General features: G+C 42.5%; 1 protein-coding gene across 2 annotated transcripts in view; it reads right to left on the bottom strand.

The window, feature by feature from the left end:
* Positions 1-14,764, bottom strand: part of ANAPC5 (anaphase promoting complex subunit 5) — a 44,738-nt gene extending 29,974 nt beyond the window's left edge. For both annotated transcript variants that reach the window (XM_047088400.1, XM_047088402.1), the window contains exons 1-4: positions 14,488-14,764; positions 11,128-11,207; positions 9,906-10,015; positions 8,871-9,063 (exon numbers count right to left, since the gene is read on the bottom strand). In XM_047088400.1, coding sequence (XP_046944356.1) covers positions 8,871-9,063; positions 9,906-10,015; positions 11,128-11,207; positions 14,488-14,694 — 590 coding nt within the window. In that variant the 5' untranslated portion in view covers positions 14,695-14,764. The remainder of the gene's footprint in view (positions 1-8,870; positions 9,064-9,905; positions 10,016-11,127; positions 11,208-14,487) is intronic.
* Positions 14,765-27,500: the final 12,736 nt, after the last annotated feature.

Genomic DNA, 27,500 nt, shown 5'->3' with positions numbered 1-27,500 from the left:
CCATTTGCCTAGAAGTTTAGATTATGCAGATTTAAGACAAGAAATATACGGGTATAAACCTAGACTTGACAAATCTGCATATACTCAATAGAAAAGTCTTATTTTGAGAGGAAAAGTATGAGTAATCCCTTTTGCCACATGACTCTAAGAAATGCCTGCTCTACAAGATTTTGATAAGTATAAAAATCAATATTTACTCATAAATAATGTTTTCACAAGCACTCTGCATCTAATACAAGCAGTTTTCAAACTTTCACATAAATAATATATAAATGGATATTCTGAAAGAAGAAAAAATTCTTCTGAGGTTATGTAATTTGGAGACAGTTGTATGCTCTATCTTAATTCGAGATTAATGATGCACCTGAGAGAAATCCAACAAAAAGAAACTTCACTTACTTATTTTATTTTATTTTTTTAACATTTATTCATTTTTGAGAGACAGAGAGAGACAGGGGCATAAGCAGGGGAGGGGCAGAGAGAGAGGGAGACACAGGATCTGAAGCAGGCCCCAACGCGGGGCTTGAACCCACGAACCGCGAGGTCATGACCTGAGCCAAAGTTGGCCGCTCAACTGACTGAGCCAGGCACCCTGAAACTTCATTTACTTTTGTTTAATATATCATTTACCAAACTAATTGACCAAAGAATCCTTTCCTCACATCTTTTATGAAGTACTAGTGTTCTACAGAAAACACTTTGGGAAACACTGCTCTAATATTCTCTTGGCTTCATTTCTTTCTTTTTTTTAATGTTTATTTTTGATAGAGCAGGAGTGGGGGAGGGGCAGAAAGAGAGGGGGACAGAGGATCCAAAGCGGGCTCTGCGCTGACAGCAGCAAGCCCCATGTGGGGCTCAAACTCATGAACCATGAGATCATGACCTAAGCTGAAGTCAGACGCTTGACTGACTGAGCCACCCAGGTGCCTTTTTTTTTTTTTAATGTTTATTTATTTACTTTTTAGAGAGGAGAGAGTGCAAGGGGGGGTAGGGGCAGAGAGAGAGGGAGACAGAGAATCTGACACAGGCTCCAAGCTCCAAGCTGTCAGCATAGAGCTGAGCTGGACGGACATGGGGCCCAAACCCACAAACTGTGAGATCATGACCTGATCTCAGACACTTAACCAACTGAGCCACTCAGGCACCCCTCTTGGCTTCATTTTTGTTAAATATTACTTAATAATCCCTAAGCAGTGTATCAGATTCTGCAGCCATCAGAGCTGCCAAGAACCAGCTCTAGCCCAGGTCTAACAAAGATCAGTAACACAATAGTGACCTAGAGGGAAATGGAAAAAAATTCACAGGCCAAGTTCTCAAATGGAAAACAGTTAAGTATCAGGACAGTAAGAAGTCCTTTTCTCTTAGCACACCGCTTTAACCAAGGTTAAACCCAAGGCTTGGCATAATTATATATGGCTGCATGCAAAAAGGCTAGAGACAGGTGAGACTCTGAATGAAACTAGACACAGGCTTCTGGTTCCATCTGCCTCTAAAGTCCACAACACTCAGGGTACCTGGCTGCCTTGGTCAGTAGAGCAGGCAACTCTTGATCTCGAAGTTTTGTTTTTGTTTTTTAATTTTATTTTTTGTGTGTTTATTTTTGAGAGATAGTGTGTGAGAGGGGGAGGGGCAGAGAGAGAGGGAGACACAGAATCTGAAGTAGGCTCCAGGCTCTGACCTGTCAGCACAGAGCCCTACACAGGGCTCAAGGCCACAAACTGTGAGATCATGACCCGATCCAAGGTTGGACGCTCAACCAACTGAGCCACCCGGGAGCCCCTTGATCTCGGAGCCCCACGATGGGTGTAGAGATTACTTAAAAACAAAATCTTAGAAGTCCACAATGCTCACAGTTACCAAATGCTTTATTTAAACCCTTCCCCTGTCCCTGAAAATTGGGGGTAGCTTATAAGGAAGGACACAGGAGCAATAAGGTTAATAAAATAGAGAAAATCAGCATCATGCAAACTGATTCTATAAGAAACGGAAATACAGTTCCCATAAATGAAGATCGAATTTGGTTCTGGCCTCCATGGTGGCAATCATGGCTGACATGAACCAGCTTGGGAAGAGCAAGTAAAAACCCCATGGCCCAGGGGCGCCTGGGTGGCGCAGTCGGTTAAGCGTCCGACTTCAGCCAGGTCACGATCTCGCGGTCTGTGAGTTCGAGCCCCGCATCGGGCTCTGGGCTGATGGCTCAGAGCCTGGAGCCTGTTTCTGATACTGTGTCTCCCTCTCTCTCTGCCCCTCCCCTGTTCATGCTCTGTCTCTCTCTGTCCCAAAAATAAATACACGTTGAAAAAAAAAAAAATTAAAAAAAAAAAAAAAAAACCCATGGCCCAAACCATCCTTTACTGACTCTTCCTTGGTTTCCTTAAGGCCTCACAAATATATGCAGGAAAAAAGTAATTCTTAAGAAGCTACAGAAGTATTCAATTTAGGAAAAAGGCTACCCACTTAGGAAAAAGGTTCAAGTATACCTTGCTTATAAATTCAGTTATTAGCTGAGACAGAATTTAGACTTACTAGTCTATAAATCAAGGGCACTTAAGTTGGGTTTAGGGATGGGCTCTAAGAAGTCCATGAATCTTGTAAAACTGTACTCAAAAGTTGGCAAAGATGTGCATTTAAAAAAAAATGTTTACTTATTTATTTTGGGGGGGGGGGGCGAGAAAGAGAGAGAGAGAGAGAGAGCAGAATCCCAAGCAAGGGGGCTTGATTTCATGAACTGAACTGTGAGACCATGACCTGAGCCAAAATCAAGAGTCAGATACTTAACCAACTGAGCCACCCAGGTGCTCATGCAAAGATGTGCATTTTTTTTAAGTTTATTTATTTTGAGAGAGACAGAGACACCATGCACAAGGAGGAGGAGAAAGAGGGGGACAGAGGATCTGAAGCTGGCTCTGTGCTGACAGCAGAGAGCCCGATGCGGGGCTCGAACTCATGAACCGTGAGTTCATGACCAGAGCTGAAGTTGGATGCTTAACCAACTGAGCGACCCAGGTGCCCCAAAGATATGCATTTTTTTTTAATTTTTTTTTAACGTTTATTCATTTTTTTTTTAATTTTTTTTCAAGGTTTTTTATTTATTTTTGGGACAGAGAGAGACAGAGCATGAATGGGGGAGGGGCAGAGAGAGAGGGAGACACAGAATCGGAAACAGGCTCCAGGCTCTGAGCCATCAGCCCAGAGCCTGACGCGGGGCTCGAACTCACGGACCGCGAGATCGTGACCTGGCTGAAGTCGGACGCTTAACCGAATGCGCCACCCAGGCGCCCCAACGTTTATTCATTTTGAGACAGAGAGAGACAGAGCATGAATGGGGGAAGGTCAGAGAGAGAGGGAGACAAAGAATCTGAAACAGGCTCCAGGCTCTGAGCCATCAGCACAGAGCCCGACGCGGGGCTCGAACTCACGGACCGCGAGATCATGACCTGAGCCGAAGTCGGACGCCCAACCGACTGAGACACCCAGGCGCCCCAAGATGTGCATTTTTGATATGAACCTAGTATATGGCATTTGTAAGATTCTCAGGAATCTGGAAATTCCTCTAAAGGGCTTAAATCTACCACTGTAACTGAAATTTTTTTAATGTGAGATTAATCAGGGCTCCTGGGTGGCTCAGTCAGTTAAGCGTCCAACTTTGGCTCAGGTCATGATCTCACAGTTCATGGGTTCAAGCCCACATCGGGTTCTGGGCTGACAGCTCAGAGCCTAGAGCCTGCTTCAGATTCTGTGTCTCCCTCTCTTTGCCCCTTCCCTGCTTGAGCTGTCTCTCTCTCTCAAAAATAAATAAACACTTAAAAAAATACATATGAGATTAATCAATCCACAAAGGTTTTATTTTTTTGTTTTTGACCACTTGCAATACGTAAAACACCAGTTTAGGTCCTGGAGGATATACAGTGTGCTAACAGGCTTAATCTTGGGGAAAGCTGAGGCCAGCCCAGGTGAAAAGATGGCAGTAAATGGTAAAGGCCAAGGGTGATATGAACTCTGTACTGAGAAGTGGGAAAATCACTTGCTAGTTGGGAAGGAGCAGAGAAAATGATGAGGAAGGAAGAAGACATTTCAGGAAACAGAAACAAAAGACGCCAGGGATCCAAGCTCAGAAACTAAAGGTAAGGTCAGAGAGGTCAACTGTGGAAGGCCTGGAACACCAGGTGAGGAGACTTTGTGGAATCTGGTGAGGTTTCTGAGCAGGGTATTGACAGAAGCAGGGGAGGCGAGGGACTGAAACAGGAACAGTTACTAAATATCCAAGGAGGAAGCAAGGACCCTAGCCCTTCTGAGGTATGTGACCAGAGGGCATGATGCAGCCACACTGCCCTCCACCTATGCTTCCGATATGCCAGCTTCTCCTGTCTTGGAAGCTGTGTGCTCTGGCAATTCCCCTGGCTCCTTCATTACCTAGCTCCCAGTCCAAAGGCCCCTCCCCAGTGGAACCCCCAGTTACTCTCCACCCGTGGGTCCCCTCTCCTCTTGATTGCACTGCATTGCTCTGAAACTACGTTCCTTATCAGTTGGCTCTCTATCATCTGACCTTCCCCCACATAACCCCTCGAGGACTGGACTTTGTCCTCCTGGCTGATAACACAGCACCTTAACAGGGTGCCTGGCACATCGGAAGCACTATTTGTTGAATAAATTAACAAATTTGGGAGATTTATATTAAATCAAGGGAAGAAATACCAGAGAATTTCTACTTCTGTTAGTTCCTTTTAGGAGTAAAGAGAAGCTGTAACTGCAGCAGCTTGCAGACCAGAAGCCTCCACCACAGACTCAAGTGGGGCAAACCTATCAGCCAGCTCCTCACTGCAGGCCGTTGGCAACTGCCAGTAAAGGAAGCACAGAGGCTCAGTTTCAGTGTGCCCTCTCTTCTGTGATGGCTTTTTTAATTTTTTTAATGTTTATTTATTTTTGAAAGAGGGACAGACAAAGCGTGAGCAGGGGAGGGGCAGAGAGAGGGAGACACAGAATCTGAAGTAGGCTCTAGGCTCTGAGCAGTCAGCACAGAGCCCGATACAGGGCTCGAACTCACAAACCTGATCATGCCCTGAGCCGAAGTCAGACGCTTGACTGAGCCACCCAGGTGCATCTATGATTGGATTTGTTTTTAATGACAAACACGTGTTGACTGAATATTTATTCCCTCCCTTCTAAATTAACAGTCGGGTTCCTCTTTCCAAACAGGAGTAATTTCATTGGAGGACGGGAGATTTACAAACTATACAATATTTCTTTCCCCTTTCTAATTTTAATACAAATTTCTGGGGCAAAAAAAATAACTTTCCTGAAGAAAAGAGACCTGAAAACATTCCAATAACTTAAAAAAGAAACAAAGAAAGAAAAGAATAAAAGGACTAAATTGAGAAACTTTTCATAAATGCAATAAAACATTAGAAAAGATCACCAGAAAATAAGATTTCCCTCTTTAAAAGAACCAAGAAACGACTGCAATATATTCTTTTTTTTTTTTTTTTAATGTAAATATATTCTAGGGACACCTGGCTGGCTCAGTCAGAAAAGCATGCAACTCTTGATCTCAGGGTCGTGAGTTCAAGGCCCATACTGGGTGTAGAGATTACTTACATTAAAAAAAATTTTAAAAACCCTCATTATAATACTTAATGAGAATATTTAAATAATATACCTCTTAATTTCAGTGACAAAATTCAGTTTACTATATGTATGCTATTTTCTGAAGCTATACCTTTTTCTTTGATCCAGAAATGTCATTTACTGGAAAATTATAAAAATTTACATTGGTGTACATTTTTTTACCATTACAGAGCATTCTGCATGTTGTACATTTTAAGTGAAATAACATTCCAGTTTCATCTTTGAAGATATAAAATTGTAATAAGTACACAATTTGATTCTCAGTTCTTATGGTTTCAAATTGTTCACCCCTACTTTTTTAAGTTTTGTGTTTTTTTTTTTAAGAGAAAGAAAGCGCCAGTTGGGGAGCGGGGCAGAGGAGAGAGAGGAATCTCAAACGGGCTCCACGCTCAGCATGGAGCCCAATGTGGGGCTCAATCCTAGGACCCTGGGATCATGACCTGAACCAAAATCAAGAGTCGGGGCACTCAACTGACTGAGCCACCCAGGCGCCCCACAAAATTTTGTATACATTGTAAATCACTATACACTTTTTTTCCTTTTCTTTTTCACACAATGTTACATTAGTTTCTGGTGTACAACATAGTGATTTGACATGAAATGATACATCTTCATAGCAAATACACTGGGTCACACACAAATGAATTCTTAGAACAGGATAAAAACAAAAAATGTAGCTAGACCTAATTAAATGGGATTAATTTAGGAGAAAGCCAACGCAAAACAAGTCTGAATTTTAACATTTTACAAGACGTGACATTCTGCTACTTGAAGCATATTAAGTAGCCAGAACAAAGACTACAGGACAGCCCCAATGCACTCCTTAGGGGGTCTCAGCTAAAAAAGAAACAAGAGAATAAGAATAGCCAGTATTTGCTGAACATGTACTACACGCTAGGCACAGTTCAGAACACTTACACGGACTTGACATTTGATTGTCAAAACAACCCTCTGAGGAAGGAATCAGATCCCCCACTTTACGGATGAAGACACTGAAGCACAGAGAGGGTAAGTAACTGGCTCAGAGTCTCACAGGGAATAAGTGGAGGAGTCAGAATTCAAACCCAGCAGTCCGAGGCCACAACCACTCTTAACCCCACACTTTCCTGCCTCTCCACTAGGGGAAAGACATTTGTAAGCAAGGATAAGTAAGGGAGGTTTGGAAGTATTTAAAGGTACTATATAATCCCTCGAGCCCAGAGCCCAAGCATGTGCTAAACAAATCACAACCATACAAAGGCCACTCACAGGAACCACACCCTATCCCCCCCAAGGCAGTTAGCCAGCCTTCTTAGGGCAGGTGAAGCTTACTTAAATCAGAGCTGAGCACACTGCCGTGTAATGATCTGTTGGGTGTCAGTCTTCCACACCACACTGTGGGCTCCTTGAGATCAGGGAATATGGAATATACACATATGTATACACACACATGTGTTTTTCCCTCCAAGTAGCAGTAGTTTATTTGGGAGGTGATCCCAGGAAACAGTTCGCGTGAAGGGGAAGCAAGACAGCAAAGTGAGGGAAGGCAATAAAAAGTATGTTATGAGACCACTCACCAGTGTGAGTGACAGACTGCCTATGTTGATTTTCTGCATTCATTCACCCAGCACACACAGGCACATTCTATGAGACACGCACTACACGGAGCACAGGCAAAAATGCGATGAAGCAAGACAGAGAAGGGTCTTAGATCTGAAGGGATGCCAAGGCAGAAGAAACAGATACAAACGAGTAAGCACATAAATGTAACAAGTTACTCAGTGAGAAGAGCTATGAAGGAACTAAAGCTGCCAGGAATATTTGGGATGGAGGTTACTTCAGGTATGTGGTCAGCGAAGGCCTGTGTGATGACACTGGAGCTGAAATCAGAAGAAGTCAGGGTGGAGTGTTCACAAAGCAAAAGCACGCCTGAGCAGGTGGACTCCTGAGAGTGAAGGGGAGAGTAAGCAGCAAGAGGTAGGGAGGATGATGGGGCCTGATCACACAGGCACTGAGGCTGTGATAAGCTTGGATTCTCATCTAAATTTCAAGGACAATGGCTGAGGCTTTGGAGCAGAAGGGTGACATGGCGTGATTTACATTCACAAAGATTCCCCCGGATGCTGCATGAAAAATAGATGACAGGGAGGGGTGCCTGGCTGGCTCAGTTGATAGAGTATGAGACTCTTAATCTCAGGGTTATGAGTTCGAGCCCCATGTTGGGTGGAGTGATTACTTAAATAAACAAACAAACAAATAAATAAGAAAAACAGATTGCAGGGAGACAAGAGTGGAGGCAAGCAGGCCAGTGAAGAGGCTACAGAAGTCATCCACTAAGAAAATGCAGTGTTTGGGCTGCAGGGGCAGCAGTGATGATGGAGACAAATGACCTAAGTCCAAACTATCATGGGGGTGTCTGAGTGGCTCCGTTGGTTATGTGTCAGACTCCTGATTTCAGCTCAGGTCGTGATCTCACAGTTCGGGAGTTCGAGCCCCGAGTCTGTCTGTCTGTCTGTGTCTCTCTCAAAATAAATAAATAAATTACAAAAACAAAAACTATCGTGGAGGAACAACTGACTGGCCTGCTGAAGCCCTAGCTGTCAGGGTGACAAAGAGGGAGGAACCAAGGACACTCCAAGGTTTTGAGGGTAAATAAACATCTAGATGAGCAGTGCCACCTCATCCCCAATGCTTAAACTTCCGTGGGCACTCAATCCATTTTCACTGACTCAGTCATTAGCTCCTGCTGGATGCTGACATGGAACACTATCAGTCGGGGTACCAGCAGGAAACAAATGGCACATTCAAACACGGTGATTTGAGAAGAGTTTAAAAAAAACCAGGGGCAGGACACAGAGAAGCCATAAGGGACAATACAGTCCCCAGGACTGGTAACAGTGGGGCACCTTACACCCCAGGCCAGGGAAATCTTCCTACTTCCCCAACCCCAGAATAATGCAGGGAGGACCACCTGATAGGAGTATGACCCTACAACCAGTCCACCATGACCCTGAAGTAAGGGAGCAAGTGGATCAACACCCTGTCCCCACTCTCCTCACTCTGGATTTCCCACCAGTGCCTCCCAATCAGATGTCAGAGGGCAAGGAGCCCACTCACTGATGCAGCCCACATGGGTCCACTTCTTGGATCTGGAGAGGCAAAAAGATGGTAGCCAGCATGTGAACTCTGAATGAATGAGGATTTACTAAGCCTGTAATTATGCTATTTCACAGGAAAGGGATGCCTATCCGAAAAACCCAAATTACCTTATAGATACATCAAGTTCTTCCTTTTCCATTTTTCTTTCCCCCTCCTCTCTGCTGGTCAGTTCCATGTCAGTATCCTCCACTGACTTTTTCTCACCGTTTTGGAAGTACTGTTGAAGGGCGGTGTACAGTTTAAATACTTGACTGAAAGAAAGCTTACTGTATGCCAAGATCATATGGCGCAGAAATAAACCTATAAAATAAGACATACGCAGGCGAAGGCATTAATTGAAATCCAGGTTACACAGAGTTCATACTATATGTTGCAATCTTGCTTCAAAAGCATCAAAAAGAGACGTTTGCAGTTTCTATTCCCTCCACCTAGAATGTTCTTCCCCATCTCTTACAAAACTGGTTTCCTCTTCTAATGCGTCGCGCAGTCCCCAATCCACTCCCCACCCCTGCACTCCATCATCTTTACCCATCCAATATCTTTTTTCATGGCTATTGGAACTATTTGAATTATCTTATTTACCTACTTACTTTTCACCATCTGGCCCCACCCTACCAGTACGTGATCTCCTTAAGAGGAAGGTCCCTATCTATCTTGTAAGTCCAGAGCCTGGCACACAGGCGATCAACAATAGCTAATGTTGAATAACATAAAAACTACCGTGTGAAAAAGCCAAATGGATGCAGCATGGATATAAAGCTAATAGGACAGCATCAAGAAAGTTCACATATGCCCTCAATAACATATTCTTACTTAATTCTTTTCATAAAAGTTTAGTTGGTGACCCTGACTTAGGGAGTTGCACAATGCAGACCAGGAGTCCAGAGGACTGTGGCAAGGAGCCATGAACCCCTAAAAGCCCGCAGTACTGGGCTAATAGTTGGACTACTACAGACAAAACAGAAGACGCTTTTCTACAAGACAATTATTTAAACATAGAACAAAATGGCAAGGCAGTAAGTACAAACTAAAACATGTCCCACTGTGTTTGTTCAGAGATAGCAGAGTGATGACAGATGTGATTTAGAAAGCTGCTCACTTCAATGAAAATATTCTCTGCTCTCCTTAGAAGAGCTTCATACCTACTACACTCGTTTTGTGAACCTCTGGTTCAGTTCCAGAAAAAGAATCTGACAGGTCATCAAAAAATTGTTCCATATCCTTCAATTCGCCTTCAGCCATCAGTTTGATTCTGAATGAGAAAATTGAGGTGCACATTTTAGGAAGGCCCTTTAAACATCTTTCCATGTTTCACATTCCACAATTATCTCCAATAAATCTATTTTTTTTTCCAACATTTATTTATATTTGGGACAGAGAGAGACAGAGCATGAACGGGGGAGGGGCAGAGAGAGAGGGAGACACAGAATTGGAAACAGGTTCCAGGCTCTGAGCCATCAGCCCAGAGCCCGACGCGGGGCTGAACTCACGGACCACGAGATCGTGACCTGGCTGAAGTCGGATGCCTAACCGACTGCGCCACCCAGGCGCCCCAATAAATCTATTTTAAAAGCAATTCAGAGATTCATAGAAAATGGTGGCACATATAACAAACTTGATAATTCAAAATGTCACTCCCATTATTCTGAAAAGTATCACCGTTTTCATCATAAAACCTGTCAGAGTAACACATCAGCTAGCAAAATGGAACTCCCTGCAGCAAATAAAAGAACAAGGTAGATCCATACAGAAAAATAAATTTTGAAATAGGTTTAATGTTAACTACCATTTTTCAAAAAAAAAAAAAAAAGTAGGGGCACCTGGGTGGCTCAGTCAATTAAGGGTCCAACTCTTGGTTTCATAGCTCAGGTCATGATCTCACGGTTCGTGAGTTCGAGCTGCCCATCAGGCTTGTTGCTGTCAGTGCAGAGCCTGCTTCAGATCCTCTGTCCTCTTCTCTCTCCGCCCCTTCCCGGCTTGTACTCTCTCTCAAAAATAAATAAAAAACGTGGCGCCTGGATGGCTCAGTCGGTTAAGTGTTCGTGGGTTCAAGCCCCGTGTCAGGCTCTGTGCTGACAGCTCAGAGCCTAGAGCCTGGAGCCTGCTTCGGATTCTGTCTCCCTCTTTCTCTGCCCCTCCTCCACTTGCACTGTGTGTCTCTCTCTCTCAAAAATAAATAAACTTAAAAAAAATTAAATTAAAATAAAAAACATTAAGAAAAAAGTAAAGTTCTTAGGAAAAGTGAGTTTTTGTTTACTGAGACTTACAAAGATATGTTTTTAGAGAATTCATTACCATGTGCACTTCTCTAATTTTCATCTATGTAAACATATTCTCATATATACAGAAGAAAAGGAAGCTTACCTGATCTGTACTGAATTTGCCAGCTGGGGACAAGATTCTTCAATTAACTTGTATAGTTTAGACAGTGTAATATCTGGGCCCTGGGTAAAGGAGATAGGGAGGTTATGGATAAATTTTAAGGAACTGGAGAATGATAAACAGTTGTAAACATGAATTTCTCTCTGCTTTAACAATTATTCCAAACATGAACTCTCAAATCAGGAAGAAAAAAAAAAAAAACTAAAGCACTAAAGTAATACTTTACATTTGCATAGCATTCTTGTTTCATCTGCAGAATAGTTTAAAATGGGAACAAAACAGAGACCCTGCCTGTAGTCTGAGGACCTGCTGTTCTTTCCTTCTTAATTTTGTAATCATGGCAAAGCTGTAGCCTCTCTGAGCCCTAAGTAGGGCTCAGAAACCTTCATCAGTAAAACGGAGATAATAATAACCATCTCCCTTGCTTGTGCCAGAAAGAGTAAAAAAATGCTAAGTGCTTCATAAACTGGAAGACATTATACAAACGTAGGTGTCCTATTTTTCACAAACATAATCTTACTTGATCCTTCCCCAAACCTTGTAAGGTAGGCAGACATACTATGCGCCCAAGTCCATAAAACATACCAGTAGAGACAAGGAGTATGCAACCTCAGCTGTCAAGACTACAATCTAGGGGCGCCTGGCTGGCTCAGTTGGTGGAACGTGACTCTTGATGTCAGGGTTGTGAGTTTGAGCCCCACCTTGGGTATAGAGATTACTTAAATACAAAATCTTTAAAAAAGAAGAAGACAACAACTACAATATAATTGAGGTTTAAAAACTAAACACTGGGGGTGCCTGGGTGGTTCATTTAGTTTGGCGTCCAGCTCTTGGTTTCAGCTCCGATGGTGATCTCACAGTTGTGAGATCAAGCCCTGCATCTCTGAACTCTGTGCTGATGGCTTGGGGCCTGCCTGGGATTCTCTCTCTCTCTCTTTGCCCTTCCCCCCCTCACTCACTCTCTTGCTTGCCTGCTCTCTCCCTCTCTCAAAATAAATAAATAAACTAAAAAAAAAAAACTAAACAGTTAATCTTTTTTGGAGAGTAAGTTGACACTATACATGTTAATTTCAGATGTGGCTAACCCAGCAATTCCACTTGTAGGGAAGGTACATTCGGCATGCATTGTTTGAAATGAAGAAAAACTGAAAAGCATCTATAAGTCCATTAATAAAGAGTTAATCTATAATTTATAATAAATTATAAATGTATTTAAATATTAATTAAAGTTAGGAGTTATGTTTCTTTTCTTATTGTGGAATACACTGTAGCTGTTTAAAAAAGAAAAAAAAAAGAATGAGGTAGCTCTATTCAAATGTGCTGATATGGAAAGGTCTCCAAGACTGGTTAAGTGAAAGGAGCAAGCTGTAGAATAGAAGTCACATTTATGTAAAAAACAAAAAAACAAAAAAACAAAAAAAACTTTTTAAAAATTTAAGCAGAATTAAAAGGATACATACATATATATATATATATATATATATATATATATATATATATACTTAAAACCATATGCCTCCATCTATCTATATACAGGCATTTAGCAAAAGGTCTAGAAAGATCCGTTCTGGCTGTGGCCAAACGAACGAACATTAACAGAGATAATCTCTGAGAGGGAAAAGGATTGGAGGCCATGCAGAACCATAACCTTTCACTCCATCAATTTTAGGATCAGCTGAAGTTTTTACAATGAATCTTTGTGTGTTAGTTGTTAAAAATTAACAAATTTGGGGGTACTTGGGTGGGTCAGTCCGTTGAGCAACAGACTCTTGATCTCAGCTCAGGTCATGATCTCACAGTTTCTTCAGTTTGAGACCCACACTGGGCTCTGCACTGACCATGCACAGAGCGTGCTTGGGATTCTCCCTCTCCCTCCCTTTCTGCCCCTTCCCCACTCTCTCTCCCTCTCTCTCTCTCTCAAAATAAATAAGTAAACTTTAAAAAATGAATTTTTAAAAATTAACTGTTTAAAGCCAAATTTTGCAAAGGAATTGGGAGTCTGGTTGGAATGTTACTATACCACATAGTATTCAGCCAGACAAAGAACCCAAAGGAAAATCTAGGACAAAAAACACGGTATGAGCAAAGGCAGAAAGATGTATGAGTTAAAACACAAGTACTGTTTTGTTTCTTTTCTCTATTACCAAATCTTTTAGTATTATAACTTTTATTTCAATAGTGGGGAAAATGTATTTGTAATAATAGTAATGAGGCTAGGACTGGGAGCTACAAGTAATAGAGACCCCATTCCTTTTATTCAACCAGGTGGGCAAGCCACTTAACCTCTGTGTCCTCAGTACCCCTTCTCTCCCCCAACATACGGGTGATAGACTATAAAAAGTCAAGTATATTGATAATGTGGGGGCCCAGGACTCCAGATCTTTGTTTCTGCCACCACTGCTCAATAGCCAACTGCTCATCCTTCAGTACCACTTCTTCTAAGACCTCCCACTCCACCCGAGTTCACACATCTGCCACAAGAGGGTTTATTCCATTTCACTTATTCCACACGTTTACTTAGGCGCTCTACTCAGCTGTGGGGATATAAGAGTGAACAAAGGTAGGATAAAACACTGCCCTCATTGAAGTTAGTCTACTAAGGGAGAGACATTAGTCATAAAATCATACACATAAATGAAAACAAAAAACCCCACAACCTATATAAAAGAAGGTACATGCTTTATGAGAATACATGAAAATGAAAATAGTTAACATTGAGCATTTACTATGTGCCACAAACTATGTGCTTTCCATGGATCTTCTAATTTAATACAGCCATCCCCAAACATAGTTTCTATCATTGTCCTCGTTTTACAGAGAATCCAAAGACCCAAGTAGATTATAGAACTTGCCACAGTCACACAGCCAGTACGTGGTGAAACTATAACCTGAGTCGGCGAAATGAAATAAAACATGTGAGGTGCTTAGCAAACAGGAAGTGTTCAATGTTAGTTATAGGTCATTATTACTACTTATTGCGGTCCTCTACGTGCCTGTATGATTCATCTGTCTCCAATTCTCAGGACTACGTGTAGCCCCTTTCTATAGAAGACGCAGGATGTCAGAAAATAACTCTTACCCAGTCACTCAGCTAATAAATGCTGGAGCCAAATATGAACCTGCAAGAAAAAAATGCATGTAACAGCGCCTAGCGCATGGTAAGCACTCAGTTAGCAGGTGGTATTAACTCCTTTATTTATTTTTATTTTTTCGGTCCTCCAGGGCTGAAAGAGTATCTGATGAACACTCGCGCCCCCAGGCCCAGTGCGGTGTCCCGCACAGAACAGGTGCTCAGAAAAGGTTTGCTGAATGAGCGGGAGCCGGTCGGTGGGGGCCGCTCACCTGCAACAGCGGCAGGAGCAGCTGGTTGAGCCTCCGCCGCTCCATGAGGCTGACGGCGCCCTCGCCCGTGCGGCCCATCTCGTTCAGCAGCACCAGCACTGCGATCTTATACGGAGTCACCCAGTCCTTGATGCCGAACACGTTGGCGTGCACTACCCCATTGGTCATCATGGGGTTGAAGTACAGGCTCTCGTGGACGCTGGCCATGGCGCCCCGGGACTAAGCCCAGGAGCCCGGCCGACCGCCGGGTTCCCGCTTGAAACACACCACAGCCAGCCCTAGGCCTCAGTTCGCCCGCGCTGTAGCCCAGGATACGGGCATCTTCGCCGTTGGCCAATCAGAGAAGCCAGACCAAAGCACATGGAAGGGCTACAGCCAATCAGAATGCCCAGGGGTGCTGCGCAGGGTGGGGCAAAGGCGGTGTACTTAAAGACTGAGTCCCTACAGAAACTCGAATGAAAGGAGCAGGTTCCGGGGTGACTTGGAATGGAACCGTGGAAGGGAGCTGACGCTTTGGAACCGGAGCTGAACAGGTTGTGGTGCGGCGACTGCCCTTTTGTTTAATTCGAAAACAGTTAAAATTGAATTTTGAAACGAAGCAACAAAATTAAATTTGTACCTTTAAAATTTGTATTTGATCCATTATGTTAATTTCTAAATTCAAAATTTGAGAGTTTCATTAAACTCTTTTAAGACATGATGAAGCATTTTTTTCTCAGTACTTCACAAATGCCATTTGGAGACAGCCAAGTCAGGTTGCAAGTGACCTTGCATCCTTACATGAAATGGAAGGTAACATCACTTTCATTTAGTGAGCCTCTGTTTCCTACCTAATAAACTACAAGATCCGTAGTCTGGCATTTGTATCCCTCCAAAATCAATCCCTAGACAATATTTTAAATCTGATTTATTACAATTCCCCTTCCATTCATCGATATCTCTCCCAAGACACTTCTCTATAGCCTGACTTATTATTAATAATGATTTGCCTGTGTAGTAGTGTCTATGACCCTTGAAAGAAAAACCATGTCTATTCAACTTTGGCTATACACATGCACTGTGCCTAGTAGTGCCTTGTGTTTGTTTTTGGAGAGTTGTGGGTGTTTTGTTTTGTTTTGTTTTTTAAGGTTTATTTATTTATTTTGAGAGAGAGAGAGATGCTCAGGGTGGAGCTGGATTCAGGGCTTGATCTCAGAACCGTGAGATCATGACCTGAGCCAAAATCAAAAGTCGCAGGACTTAACTCACTGAGCCACCAGGCATCCCCTAGGGCCTTGTTTTTGCTGTCTCAATCATTATTTTGTTGGATAAGTAATGAATGAATATGTGGTTTTAGTTCACAAAAACAGAAAAGGAGGCAGGTTATATACAGACTAAATAACTGTGCCAGAAAAGAAGTTATTGATAGCTTGGAATACAAGACCTTGATGCCATATCTTGAGAACTCTTCCCATGTTACACATACAATTACATATATTTTGGACATATGACTGTGCATTTCACCACATACAATACCTATGTAACCGTGTCTTATTTATAAAGGGGGAAACTGACTTTTTGCAGGAAATTTAATTCGTAAATAACTTCTTTCCTTGCCTCAGTTTATTTTTGTAAAACCATCCCCCTTCCCTTTTTTTTTTTTTTTTAATGAAAAAGCATACTTAACATTTCACAGCTCCTCAGAATCTTTTTGCATGGTGGGTATAGCATAGAATAAAAGTTGGTGAAGGACATTTGTGGAACTTTTATTCAACCTTAAAATCCTGAATAGAAACACATTACTGAATGTAAAGAGGAAAGTAAGTGTTTGAAAATCCTAAGTAACAATTTTACTCTAAATTGATAAGACTTTTGAGTCATTCATTTATTTATTCAATAAATGTATGCTGAGCTCCTACTATATTCAAGGCTGTTCTAGATGCTGGACATAAAAGTGGTGAACTTCTAGACTAAAAGTTGCAAACTGGTGGCCTCTGAACCAAATGTGGCCCATCAGATGTGTTTTGTCTTTTTTTTTTTTCATTTTTTTTTAACGTTTATTTATTTTTGAGGCAGAGAGAGACAGAGCATGAATGGGGGAGGGTCAGAGAGGGAGGGAGACACAGAATCCGAAACAGGCTCCAGGCTCTGAGCCATCAGCACAGAGCCCGACGCGGGGCTCCTACTCACGGACGGTGAGGTCATGACCTGAGCGAAGTCGGACGCTTAACTGACCAAGCCACCCAGGTGCCCCGTGTTTTGTCTTGCATAATGTTTGCCAACACTTAAAAATTAAGAAATTTCAGGGGGCTTGGGTGGCTCAGTTGGTTAAGCATCTGACTTTGGCTAAGGTCATAATCTCCCACTTTGTGAGTTCAAGCCCCACATCAGGCTCTCTGCTGTCAGCTTGGAGCCCGCTTCAAATCCTCTGTTTCCCTCTCTTTGCCACTCCCCTGCTCGCTCTCTCTCTCACTCTCTCTCTCTCTCTCTCTCTCTCTCTCTCTCTCTCTCAAAACTAAATAAACATTAAACATTAAAAAAATTTTAAGAAATTTGATACCTCTGAAAAAGTCTATTTCCAGCTTCACTTGAAAAATTAGAATATTTGGCAACATGGTTTATTCCTGTGGGGTAATAATTAACTGGATATAAGAAGCAAGAGCCACCTTTATTCAGGGAATGCTGTCCCCAGATCACAATAGTCCTCGCCATTCATTATTGCCTCTTAAAAGGCAGCTCGAGTCACCCATTTACCCTACTTTACCCATTGGTGCAGCTTCACCTGGACATTTGGGTTGGAAATTCCTGTTTCCATCTGTATATATTTGATTTTAAGAACGTGGTTAAATGTTACCAAAATTCTGAAACCATTTTAACTGTTAGGGATGTACTGCACCATTATGTAACCATTTTCATAGCAATTTGTTCAAGCCTTATCAAACCTTGGGTTTTTTTTTTTCTTTTTACCAATGATTTGCATAAGTAACTACCTCTGATGGACTGTGTGAGTGCCTCAAGGGCCGGCACCCGGTTTTGTTTTTTCAGTCTTTGCAGTGACATAGGCACCTGACATCTGGTATGTGCTCATTATTGCCAAGATTCCTTTGAGTCAGCTGTGCTTCAAATCCTTAAAATTCACTCTAAAAATATTTCTGAGTACCTATTCTGTGCCAGACATTGTGGTAAGTCCTAGGGATACAGCAGCGAATATAGAAACTAGTTATTTGACCTCATAGAAAAAAAAAGTGGCATAGGTCACGAGTCAAAAATCCCTGATGAATCACCCTGTCTCTGGGAGACTAAGAAGGACATCCTGTTAGAGATGTGTGGTTGGCCTCCCTTACTTTTTTTTTTTTTTAAGTTTGTTTATTTTGAGAGAGGGTGGGCACACATGCATGAGTGGGGGAGGGGCAGAGAGAGAGAGAGAGGGAGAGAAGGAGAGAGAGAATCCCAAGCTATCTGCGCAGAGCCCTACGCAGGGCTCTAACTCACGAACCGTGAGATCATAACCTGAGCAGAAATCAAGAGTCAGAAACCTAGCCAACTGAGCCACCAGGCGCCCCTGGCCTCCCTTACTTTTAACTATGAAAACTGAATGCTGGGAGCACCTGGGGGGCTCAGTTCTTTGAGCATCTGACTTTAGCTCAGGTCATGATATCATAGCTTAAGATTTTGAGCCCCATGTTGGGCTTTGGGCTGACAGCACGGAGCCTGCTTTGGTTCCTCTGCCTCCTTTCTCTGCTGTGCCCATACTCTCTTTCTCTCCGTCTCTCAAAAAAAAATTTTTTTTGAAAAAGAGTTTAAAAATATGAAAAATGAAAATTGAGTGCTGACCTCCTACACCTTTCACATTTCAAAGCAGCCCTCCAAGTCAACAAAAGAATCAAGGATTTATAACTTGTAGTGGACTTTGGCTTATTTTTGTGTGTGTGTTGAGCATTCTCTACTATCTTCCCCAAAATGTGTTGTCTTTGATTTGAACAAAGTTACTGAACATGCCCGTCTGAATATAGGGATGGGCATATGGCCCTAGTAGAGCCCATCAGATCCTTCTCCAGGATTGCCATATGGACCATGGAAAAAGAAGAATCCCTTTTTCTCCTGGGATGCTAGGTGGGGCTGTTGATGCCACATTCTCTGCTGCCAGAATAAAGGTAACCTGTAGGAAGAGAGAACAAGGCCAATTTGCACAGAGAAACAGAATCAAGCAGAGTTGAGGTGGAGGGAGGGGAGAAAGAAATAGACAGCTGTGGTACACTGACTTCTGTTTCTACCTTGAGACCATAGTTCTTGCAACTCATTCTTGAACTGCATCGGCTTTCCTAGCAGCCACAAAACTTAGCAAATGTTTGTTAGTTTGCTTTGGGGCTTTTGTTTTGTTTGCTTTTCACTTTAGCTCGATTGAGGAAGGTTTCTGGCTCTTGCAACCAAAATCATCTTTATTAATATATATTTGAAAATACTAAAAGCAAAGCAGTTTATCCTGTCAGACCTGTTTAGTTCCCAGAAAAACCTTCAGGGTCCTTGATTTGTTCCTATATGAGCCTTCATCTCATCTTATGTGCTATTCAGTTACTGTCCCCTTTACTTCCCCAGTCACCAAATACTCTCCTGCCAGTCAGAGAAAACGTGATGCAAATCTGGCATGACTGATGAAACAAAAAGAGAGTTGGCCTGGGAATCAGACTCCCCAGGATCCAGTCTTGGCCTTAAAACCAACTAGCTCTGTGATTCAAGCAGCCACCTGGAACTTGAGCCAATCACATTAACAAGGAAAGGTTTGCAGGGCGCCTGGGTGGCTCCAGCAGTTAAGCGTCCAATTATTGATTTCAGCTCAGGTCATGATCTCATGGTTCGTGAGTCCGAGCCCCACATCGAGCCCCCCTACCCACCTCTCAACAATAAATAAGTAAACATTTAAAAATAAAAACAATGAAAAGTTTGGATGGGAAAGGAACCTGCAAGCATCACCACTATCTAATTCCAGAATATTTCTAAAAGTTTGTTTGTTTATTTAGAGAGACAAAGAGAGAGAGCACACGTTGGGGAAGGGCAGAAAGATGGGAAGAGAGAGAATCCCAAGCAGACTCCACATTGTCAGTGCAGAGCCCAATTCGGGACTCAAACACACAAACAGTGAGACTATGACCTGAGCCAAAACCAAGAGTCAGAGGCTTAACCAACTGAGCCACCCAGGTGCCCCTCTAATTCCAGAACATTTCAATGACCCAAAATGAAACCCCAGACCCATTGGCAATCACTCCTTGTTCCCCTTCTCCTCAAGTCCTGGAAGCCACTAACCTTCTTTCTGTCTCTATAGATTTGTGTATTCTGGACACTTCTTATAAATGGAACCATACAATCGGTGGCCTTTTGTGTTGACTTGCTTTTTTTTTTTTAAAGTGTATTTATTTTGAGAGAGACAGAAAGAGCCCAAGTTGGGGAGAGGCAGACAGAGAATCCTAAGCAGGCTCTGCGCTGTCAGCACAGAGCCCATTTCGAGGCTCGAACTCGCAAAACCATGAGATCATGACCTGAGCTGAAACCCAGAGTCGGGCACTTAACGGACTGAGCCACCCAGGTGCCCCTGTGTTGGCTTCTTTCATGTGGCCTAATATTTCTGAGGTTCATCCATGTAGCTTATGTCAGAACTTCATTCCTTTTCGAGGCTGAATAATATTCCACTCTAAGGATAGACTACACTATCATTTGGCTCTTGTGAAGTCATGCACACATTCATGCACACATTTTTGTGGGAACATATATCTTCCACTCTTTTGGGTATATTCCTATGAGCGGAATTTCTGGGTCATACAGTAACTCCATGTTTAACTTTTTTAGGAACTGCCAGACTCTTTTCTGTAGGTGCACCATTTCACATTCCCAGCAGCAATGAACGAGGGTGGCCTCTACATTTTAAAGAACATCAGGAACCCAGCCTGCTATTTAATCAGGAGTCATAATTAGCAATGCCATGATTATGAAAGAACTGAGTAATTATCGAGGTGTTTTAAGTTTTTCTGAGTAATGGATGACTGTACTCATGATTTTCTGTATCTCTGCACACCATACTCTCGCAAGTAGAAGTACGCCAAATAGAACCAGTTTTCCCCATTGCTCATTAGACAGTAGCTTTCCAGCAGCTAAGTGCTGGCACATCATCTGCACATCCCAGAACAGATGGGAAAGCCAGTGGTGTCACCGAGCACATGCTTTACCTGCTGATGGGTTCCAAAACTTCTGAAAATGACAACCCCTAACCGTGGTTTTTGTGCAATTCTAAGCATCTTGTTAGAGGACACATATAATTGCTCGGATTGCCCTGAGCAAGGAAAATGTAATGTGTGAACCAGGTCTCCTGCATACATGCATAAACAATCTCTTTTGATAATCCAGGAAAATCCAGCTGAGAGAAAAGAAAATAACTCCTATTAAATAAAATGAGCCCCGACTTTGAGAGAGTCACGTAGAGTCTCAGAGCTCAATTAATACAGAAAGTTCTGGGTAATTAACTGAGCTGCTGGGGAAACTTGATCTCTAGCCTGACAAGCATCACTAAGTATTTCCAGACCCAAGGTAACATTCCAGCTTCTCAAAGCTCATGACCTGAATTGACTTCGCTCCCTGGGGAAAGAAACTCTCCTTGTTGTCTCTGGACCTCTTATTTCATCTAAAGGAAACCTCACCATCCACAACTGGAAGGATCAATGAACAAATGAATTAACTGGGGTTGGAGTTTACACTTCTGTCAACTCTCATCATTTGTGTGCTTGAACCACTTCGCGTATCTCTTAGTGCTAATAAGCGGGAGATAATATGCATTACATAATTTTCACAAGCATATGAGTACATTTTGCACATCATTTTCATTTCTTTGAGGATACCCTGACTCTCTCTCAATACTTGACTAGATGGCAGTTTCCAGAAACGGCTGCTTTCAGTAACAGAAACGGAAACTATATTTGTTCATTGCTTTTCCTTCTTTGCAGGATGTTAATGCCTTAGTTTGTAAAAAATTGCATACATTTTAGTTTGCAGGGGTTTCTGGATCTCTGACATTTAATGAACATCTAGTGCCAAACAGCGTCAAGGTAGTTCCCTACTGCAGCAATAATGCTGAGCTCTGCTAGCCCTGGTGGAGCTCCATCATAGATCTGGGGGCTGGCTGACTGGGTATCTGGAATGGCCGTGACTGGGACCCCTGGAGTGTGGCTCTATGTGTCTCTCCTCTTCTGGCAGGCTACGCCAGAGAATGTTCTCCTGTGTGTAAGAAAGTAGAGACAAGTCCCTCCTAGAGTCCTCAGCTCCATGGGGACACACAGCAGTATCTCTGCCACATTCTATTAGCTAAAGCATAAGACTAGCCCAGGTCAGGGAAATAGGCTCTACCTCTTTAGCAAGAGAAGCTGCAAAGTCACATGGTGACAAGTGTGGGTACAAGGGGCAGTAAAGAATTGGGGCCAAAGTGCTATCGACTAGAAGCAGTCCCTTCTTATCCCCTTGAGAAGAACATCCTTGGACCTCAGTTTATTTAGGCAAAAGGGAAAATTGGGTCCAAGAAGAGTGGATCTGATTTTTTATGTTTTTAATCTTACCAACCAGTTGTATAAAAAGATGTACGAGCTGTCTTAGTTTGCTCAGGCTGCCATAACAAAATGCCACAGACAGGTGGCTTAAACAAGATTCTTGTTCTCAGAGTTCTAGAAGTCGGGAAGCCCAAGACCAAAGTGCCAGCTGATTCAGTGTCTGGTGAGAGCTCTCTTCGTGGCTTGCTGATGGCCACCTTCTCAGTATGTCCTCCATATGGCAGAACTAGGGAGAGCTCTCTGGTGTCTCCTCTTATAAGGATCTTATCCTTTCGTGAGACTCCACCCTCATGACCTCATCTAATCTGGATTACTTCCAAATACTTTCACATTGGGTGTTAAAGCATCAACACGTAAATTTGGGGGGCACACAATTTAGTCCATAGCATGACCTAAATTTAGTAATCTTAGTATCTTCATTCCTTTTTAATCCTTTCCTCCAAATACATCTCACTTCACATTGTGACCAGCTGTGAATAAAACGTCCTAATCTTAGGGTTGCCTGGATGGCTCAGTCAGTTAAGAGTCTGACTCTTGGTTTCGGCTGGGGTCATGATCTCACAGTTTGTGAGTTCAAGCCCTGTGTCGGGCTCTGTGCTGACAGCCCAAGTCTGCCTGGGATTCTATCTCCCTCTGTATCTGCACCTCCCCTGCTCGCTATTTTTCTCTCTCAAAAATAAACTTTTTTTAAAAAAAAAAAAAGTCCTAACATTAGAGGGCGCCTGGGTGGCTCAGTCTGTTAAGCGTCGGACTTCAGTTTAGGTAATGATCTCACAGTTCATGAGTTTGAGCTCAGCCTCGGGCTCTGTGGTGACAGCTCAGAGCCTGGAGCCTGCTTGGGATTTTGTGTCTCCCTCTCTCTCTGCCCCACCCCCCTTGTATTTTGTCTCTCTCTCTCTCTCTCTCTCTCTCTCTCTCTCTCTCAAATATAAATAAACATTAAAAAAATTTTAAAGTTCTAATATTAGAGGGGCGCCTGGGTGGCGCAGTCGGTTAAGCGTCCGACTTCAGCCAGGTCACGATCTCGCGGTCCGTGAGTTCGAGCCCCGCGTCGGGCTCTGGGCTGATGGCTCAGAGCCTGGAGCCTGTTTCCGATTCTGTGTCTCCCTCTCTCTCTGCCCCTCCCCCGTTCATGCTCTGTCTCTCTCTGTCCCAAAAATAAATAAACGTTGAAAAAAAAAATTAAAAAAAAAAATAAAGTTCTAATATTAGAAATCAAAGTAGAACTTAATTTTGGAGTTTCAGAGATTGATCAGAACAAATTGGAAACATATCCATAGCATAGAAGACACTGATTTCTACTAGAGTTCAGGATATAGTGTGTACTTGATCTAAAGTTTGAAGGAATGATTAGCTAGTCTTTGTCAAGCCAGGTTTGTTGGGAAATTCAAGGTGGTTTCATGCTTCCCAGCCAAAGCATTGGAGGTCATCTTTCCCATAAGCTTCTGGAACTTCTGAGCATTACTCATTCAATCTTAAAACCTGCATGATTCTTTCAATCTTTATTTTCAGGCTCTTAATGGCCTTGAACCACAAAAACAATTAAGTTGCCAGAGAAAGTTTCTAATATCCTGTTCATCTGAAGTTCTTTGAACAGGTATTTTATTCACTGCATGTGTAAGGAGAGAGAGGAAGGAAACACTTCTTCAGTATTTTCATTTTGTCAATTAATGAATTAAAGAATGAACATCTTTAAGGAGAGAGAAAGGTTTCAGAGAAGAAAGCCAATATCCTAGAGAAATGATGAGATTAATCTGTTCAGAGAGTATATGAAAAGTACACTGATCTATGGGACGTGTTTATAGACTGGCTATCCACTATCAGCCTCTACAAAGGTATGGCCCTTGGGACAGGCATTCAGGAAAGCTGTTGTTCAACCCAATCAATATCTCATAGACAACAGCATTATTGATAAGTCTTCAATCAGCAGAAGAAAATTTAGAATTCTCCCTAAACTGGTATTCACATTAGTATAAGGAAATGAAAACTGGATTTGGGAATTTTAACACTTTTAACATCATCCTTTTTATCAGGCGCATTATGTTTACTGATGCTTCTGACCAGTCCTGGCAAAAACTGATGGATACCAAAGGAGATGTCTAGGAGGACTAGAAATAAAGAACAGTGGCTATCTGTTCTTTTTTTTTAATCAAAAAAATTTTTAATGTTTACTTATTTTGGAGAGAGAGACAGAGCATGAGCAGGGGAGGGGCAGAGAGAGAGGGAGACACAGAATCCAAAGCAAGCTCCAGGATCCAAGCTACCAGCACAGAGCCCGAGGTGGGGCTTGAACTCACAAACTGTAAGATCATGACCTGAGCCGAAGTCACATACTCAACCAATTGAGCCACCCAGGCATCCCTAAAAGATTTTTAAAATCATTCGCGTTTAATTTTTCAGAAGTGTATCTTATTTAATTTTGCAATCATTTTGACTACATATCTGTGTATTTATACAGGTGTATTGTTATTGCAAATTAAGTGGGCTGGGTTCCATAAGGCACACATGAAAAATCTGTCCCTAGTTCCGTGTTGCACACACAGGGAAGAGCCATAAGATCAATTTCCAATTTTTTCAACATGTTTATTCATTTATTTATTAATTTAGAGAGCACCCCTGAACAGGGGAGAGGCCGAGGAAGAGGGAGAGAGAATCCCAAGGAGGCTACCAGCTGTCAGCACAGAGTTCAAGCCCACGTGGGGCTCCAGCCCACAAACATGAGATCATGACCTGAGCTGAAACCAAGAGTCAGACGCTTAACCAACTAAGCCACCCAGGCACCCTGGGTCAATCTCCACTTTTAATTGTCTTGTCAGGTACGTATTTATACCTCACCTTGTTAGCCTGATCAGGATATATAGTACTGAAGTAGTTTTTGCAATAAAAAAACTTTAACAAAAGCATAATAGTTTAACAGCTTTAAACATCACTATCCCGCCTTCAAAATTGAACTGATATTGAATTGACATGACCCTGGGTTTATTTTTTTTAAGTTTACATAACTATATATTTTTTTCAGATTATAAAAATAATACATGATTGTAGAAAACTTGAAAAACATAAGAAGGACAAAACAGAAGAAATAAAATTGGCTATCATTTCACAACCCAGTGATAACTTCTATGTCACTTGGGCATATTTCCCTTATTTTGGTCATGGCTGCATAGCAGCATCTGAGATATATATATATGTACACATACATATATATATATACACACACACACACACACAATTTATACATATACAGAATTATATGCATATATATGTAATTGGCATATGATAAATATTTGTCAAATATGTTAATGATTGGGTCTTTGTTGACAGAAAGTTAAATCAAGCAAATTTTTCCATAAAATTAGTCAGAAGAATATGGCTGTGAGGTGCCTGGGTGGCTCAGTCGGTTGAGCATCGGACTTCGGCTCAGGTCATGACCTCACGGTTCGTGAGTTCGAGCCCCGCATCGGGCTCTGTGCTGACAGCTCAGAGCCTGGAGCCTGCTTTGGATTCTGGGTCTCCCTCTCTCTCTCTGCCCCTCCCCTGCTCACACTCTGTCTCTCTCTGTCTCTCTCTCTCTCTCTCTCTGTGTCTCTCTCAAAAATAAATAAACATTTAAAAAAAGAGAAGAATATGGTTGTCATTGTGTTGACTTTGTATCTTTTGATTTTCAAGTGTAGAATACTGAGCAAATGCTACAGACAGATCCAAATCACAGAGGAGAAACAGGGTACGTCAGGCCAAGGAACAGCACCTTTAAAACCACCCAATTAGAATCCACTCCAGGAGTGGGACTCTAGGGGCACCTAGATGGCTCAGTTGGCTGAGCGTCCAACTTCAGCTCAGGTCATGATCTCGCAGTTTGTGGCTTTGAGCCCCGAGTCAGGCCCTGTGCTGACAGCTCAGAGTCTGGAGCCTGCTTCGGATTCTGTGTCTCCTTCTCTCTCTGCCCCTCCCCAACTTGTGCTCTGTCTCTCAAAAATAAATAAATGTAATAATAATTAAAAAAAAGAAGTGGGACTCCAAAACATGTCACTCCTTGAATATACTCAGCCACATCTCACATACAAAGGCAATCTCCCTTGCTGATTTGGAAGCTACACTAACTTTTTCTAGCCCCTGGTAGGTGATTTGGAATGTCAAGACTTATTCTTTCCCAAAGCTAAGTTCATCAAAAGTAATGGGTAAGTCTTTTGATGGCGAATAAATTTTCCAATGCCTTAAGGGGAGAACGCTAATGAAAGACTGCTGAGAACTCGTTCAGCAAATAATCATGCCTCAATGCGTCTTCAGAAGAAAAGTCAAATTATATCTATTGAGTTGCCAAAAGTAGGATAGTTTGAACCACCCCAGTGTTCCAATAGCAGTGCTTCTGAAACGTTAAGGTGCATCCAAATGACCTGAAAATCTCAGTAAAAAACAGATTCTGATTCAGGTGGTTGGAAGCAATCCAGGATTCTGAAAGACACACAAACTCCCACGTGATGCTAAGACTGGTGGTCCTCTGACCACACTTTGAGAAGTAAGGTCCCATCACACAAAGCTGATGAATGGCCTGACTGGTCTCCGCTATTAAAAACTCAGGGTACAGTGTGGTAAATCTAACAGGGGCATCAGGCTGTGTCTCATATAGAGTCTGTCGCATTAACTGATCTAAATCATCTCTGTCTACATTTGAAGTGCTTTGCCACTGATCGGATAAGGCTACATTTAATTTCTCTCCTTTAAAAAAATTGAGGTGAGATTCGTAGCACATGAAATTAACCACTTCTTTTTATTTGAAAGAGAGAGTGCATGTGAGTGGGGGAGAGGGGCAGAGGGAGAGAGAGAGAGAGAGAGAGAGAGAGAGAGAGAATCTTAAGCAGGCTTCATGTTCAGTGCAGACCCCAACACGGGGGCTCAATCCCATGATTCTGGGATCATGACTTGAGCTGAAATCAAGAGTCAGACACTCAACAGATTGAGCCACCCAGACACCCCTGGAATTAACCATTTTAAGTGTGTAGTTCAATGACATTTTCATCACCCCAAAAGGAAATCTTACGCTCATTAATTAGTCACTCCTCATTCCCCCCTCTCGCACATCCCTGCCAACCATGAATCTACTTTCTGGATGTTCCATATCCAGGTGAAAATGTTCTGGACAAGGGTGCCTGCCTGGCTCAGTCAGAAAGGCATGTGACTCCAGGGGCACCTGGGTGGCTCAGTAGGTTAAGTGTCCAACTCTTGATTTCAGCTCAAGTCATGATCTCACGGTTTGTGGGATGGAGCGAGCCCTGAGGTGGGCTCTGTGCTGACAGCATTGCACCTGCTTGGCATTCTCTCTCTCTCTCTGGCCCTCCCCTGATTGGGCTCTCTCTCTCTCTCTCTCAAAGTAAAGAAACTTAAAAAAAGCCAAACTTTTTTTTTTTTTTTTTAAAGAAAAAGCATGTGACTCTTGATCTCAGAATTGTC

This window comes from Lynx rufus, unplaced genomic scaffold, assembly GCF_022079265.1.
Source record: "Lynx rufus isolate CCGP_SWC_20201006 ecotype Redwood Valley unplaced genomic scaffold, mLynRuf1.p SCAF_24, whole genome shotgun sequence".
In the NCBI taxonomy this organism is placed as follows: Eukaryota; Metazoa; Chordata; class Mammalia; order Carnivora; family Felidae; genus Lynx; species Lynx rufus.
This window is presented reverse-complemented; position numbering and strand designations above follow the sequence as displayed.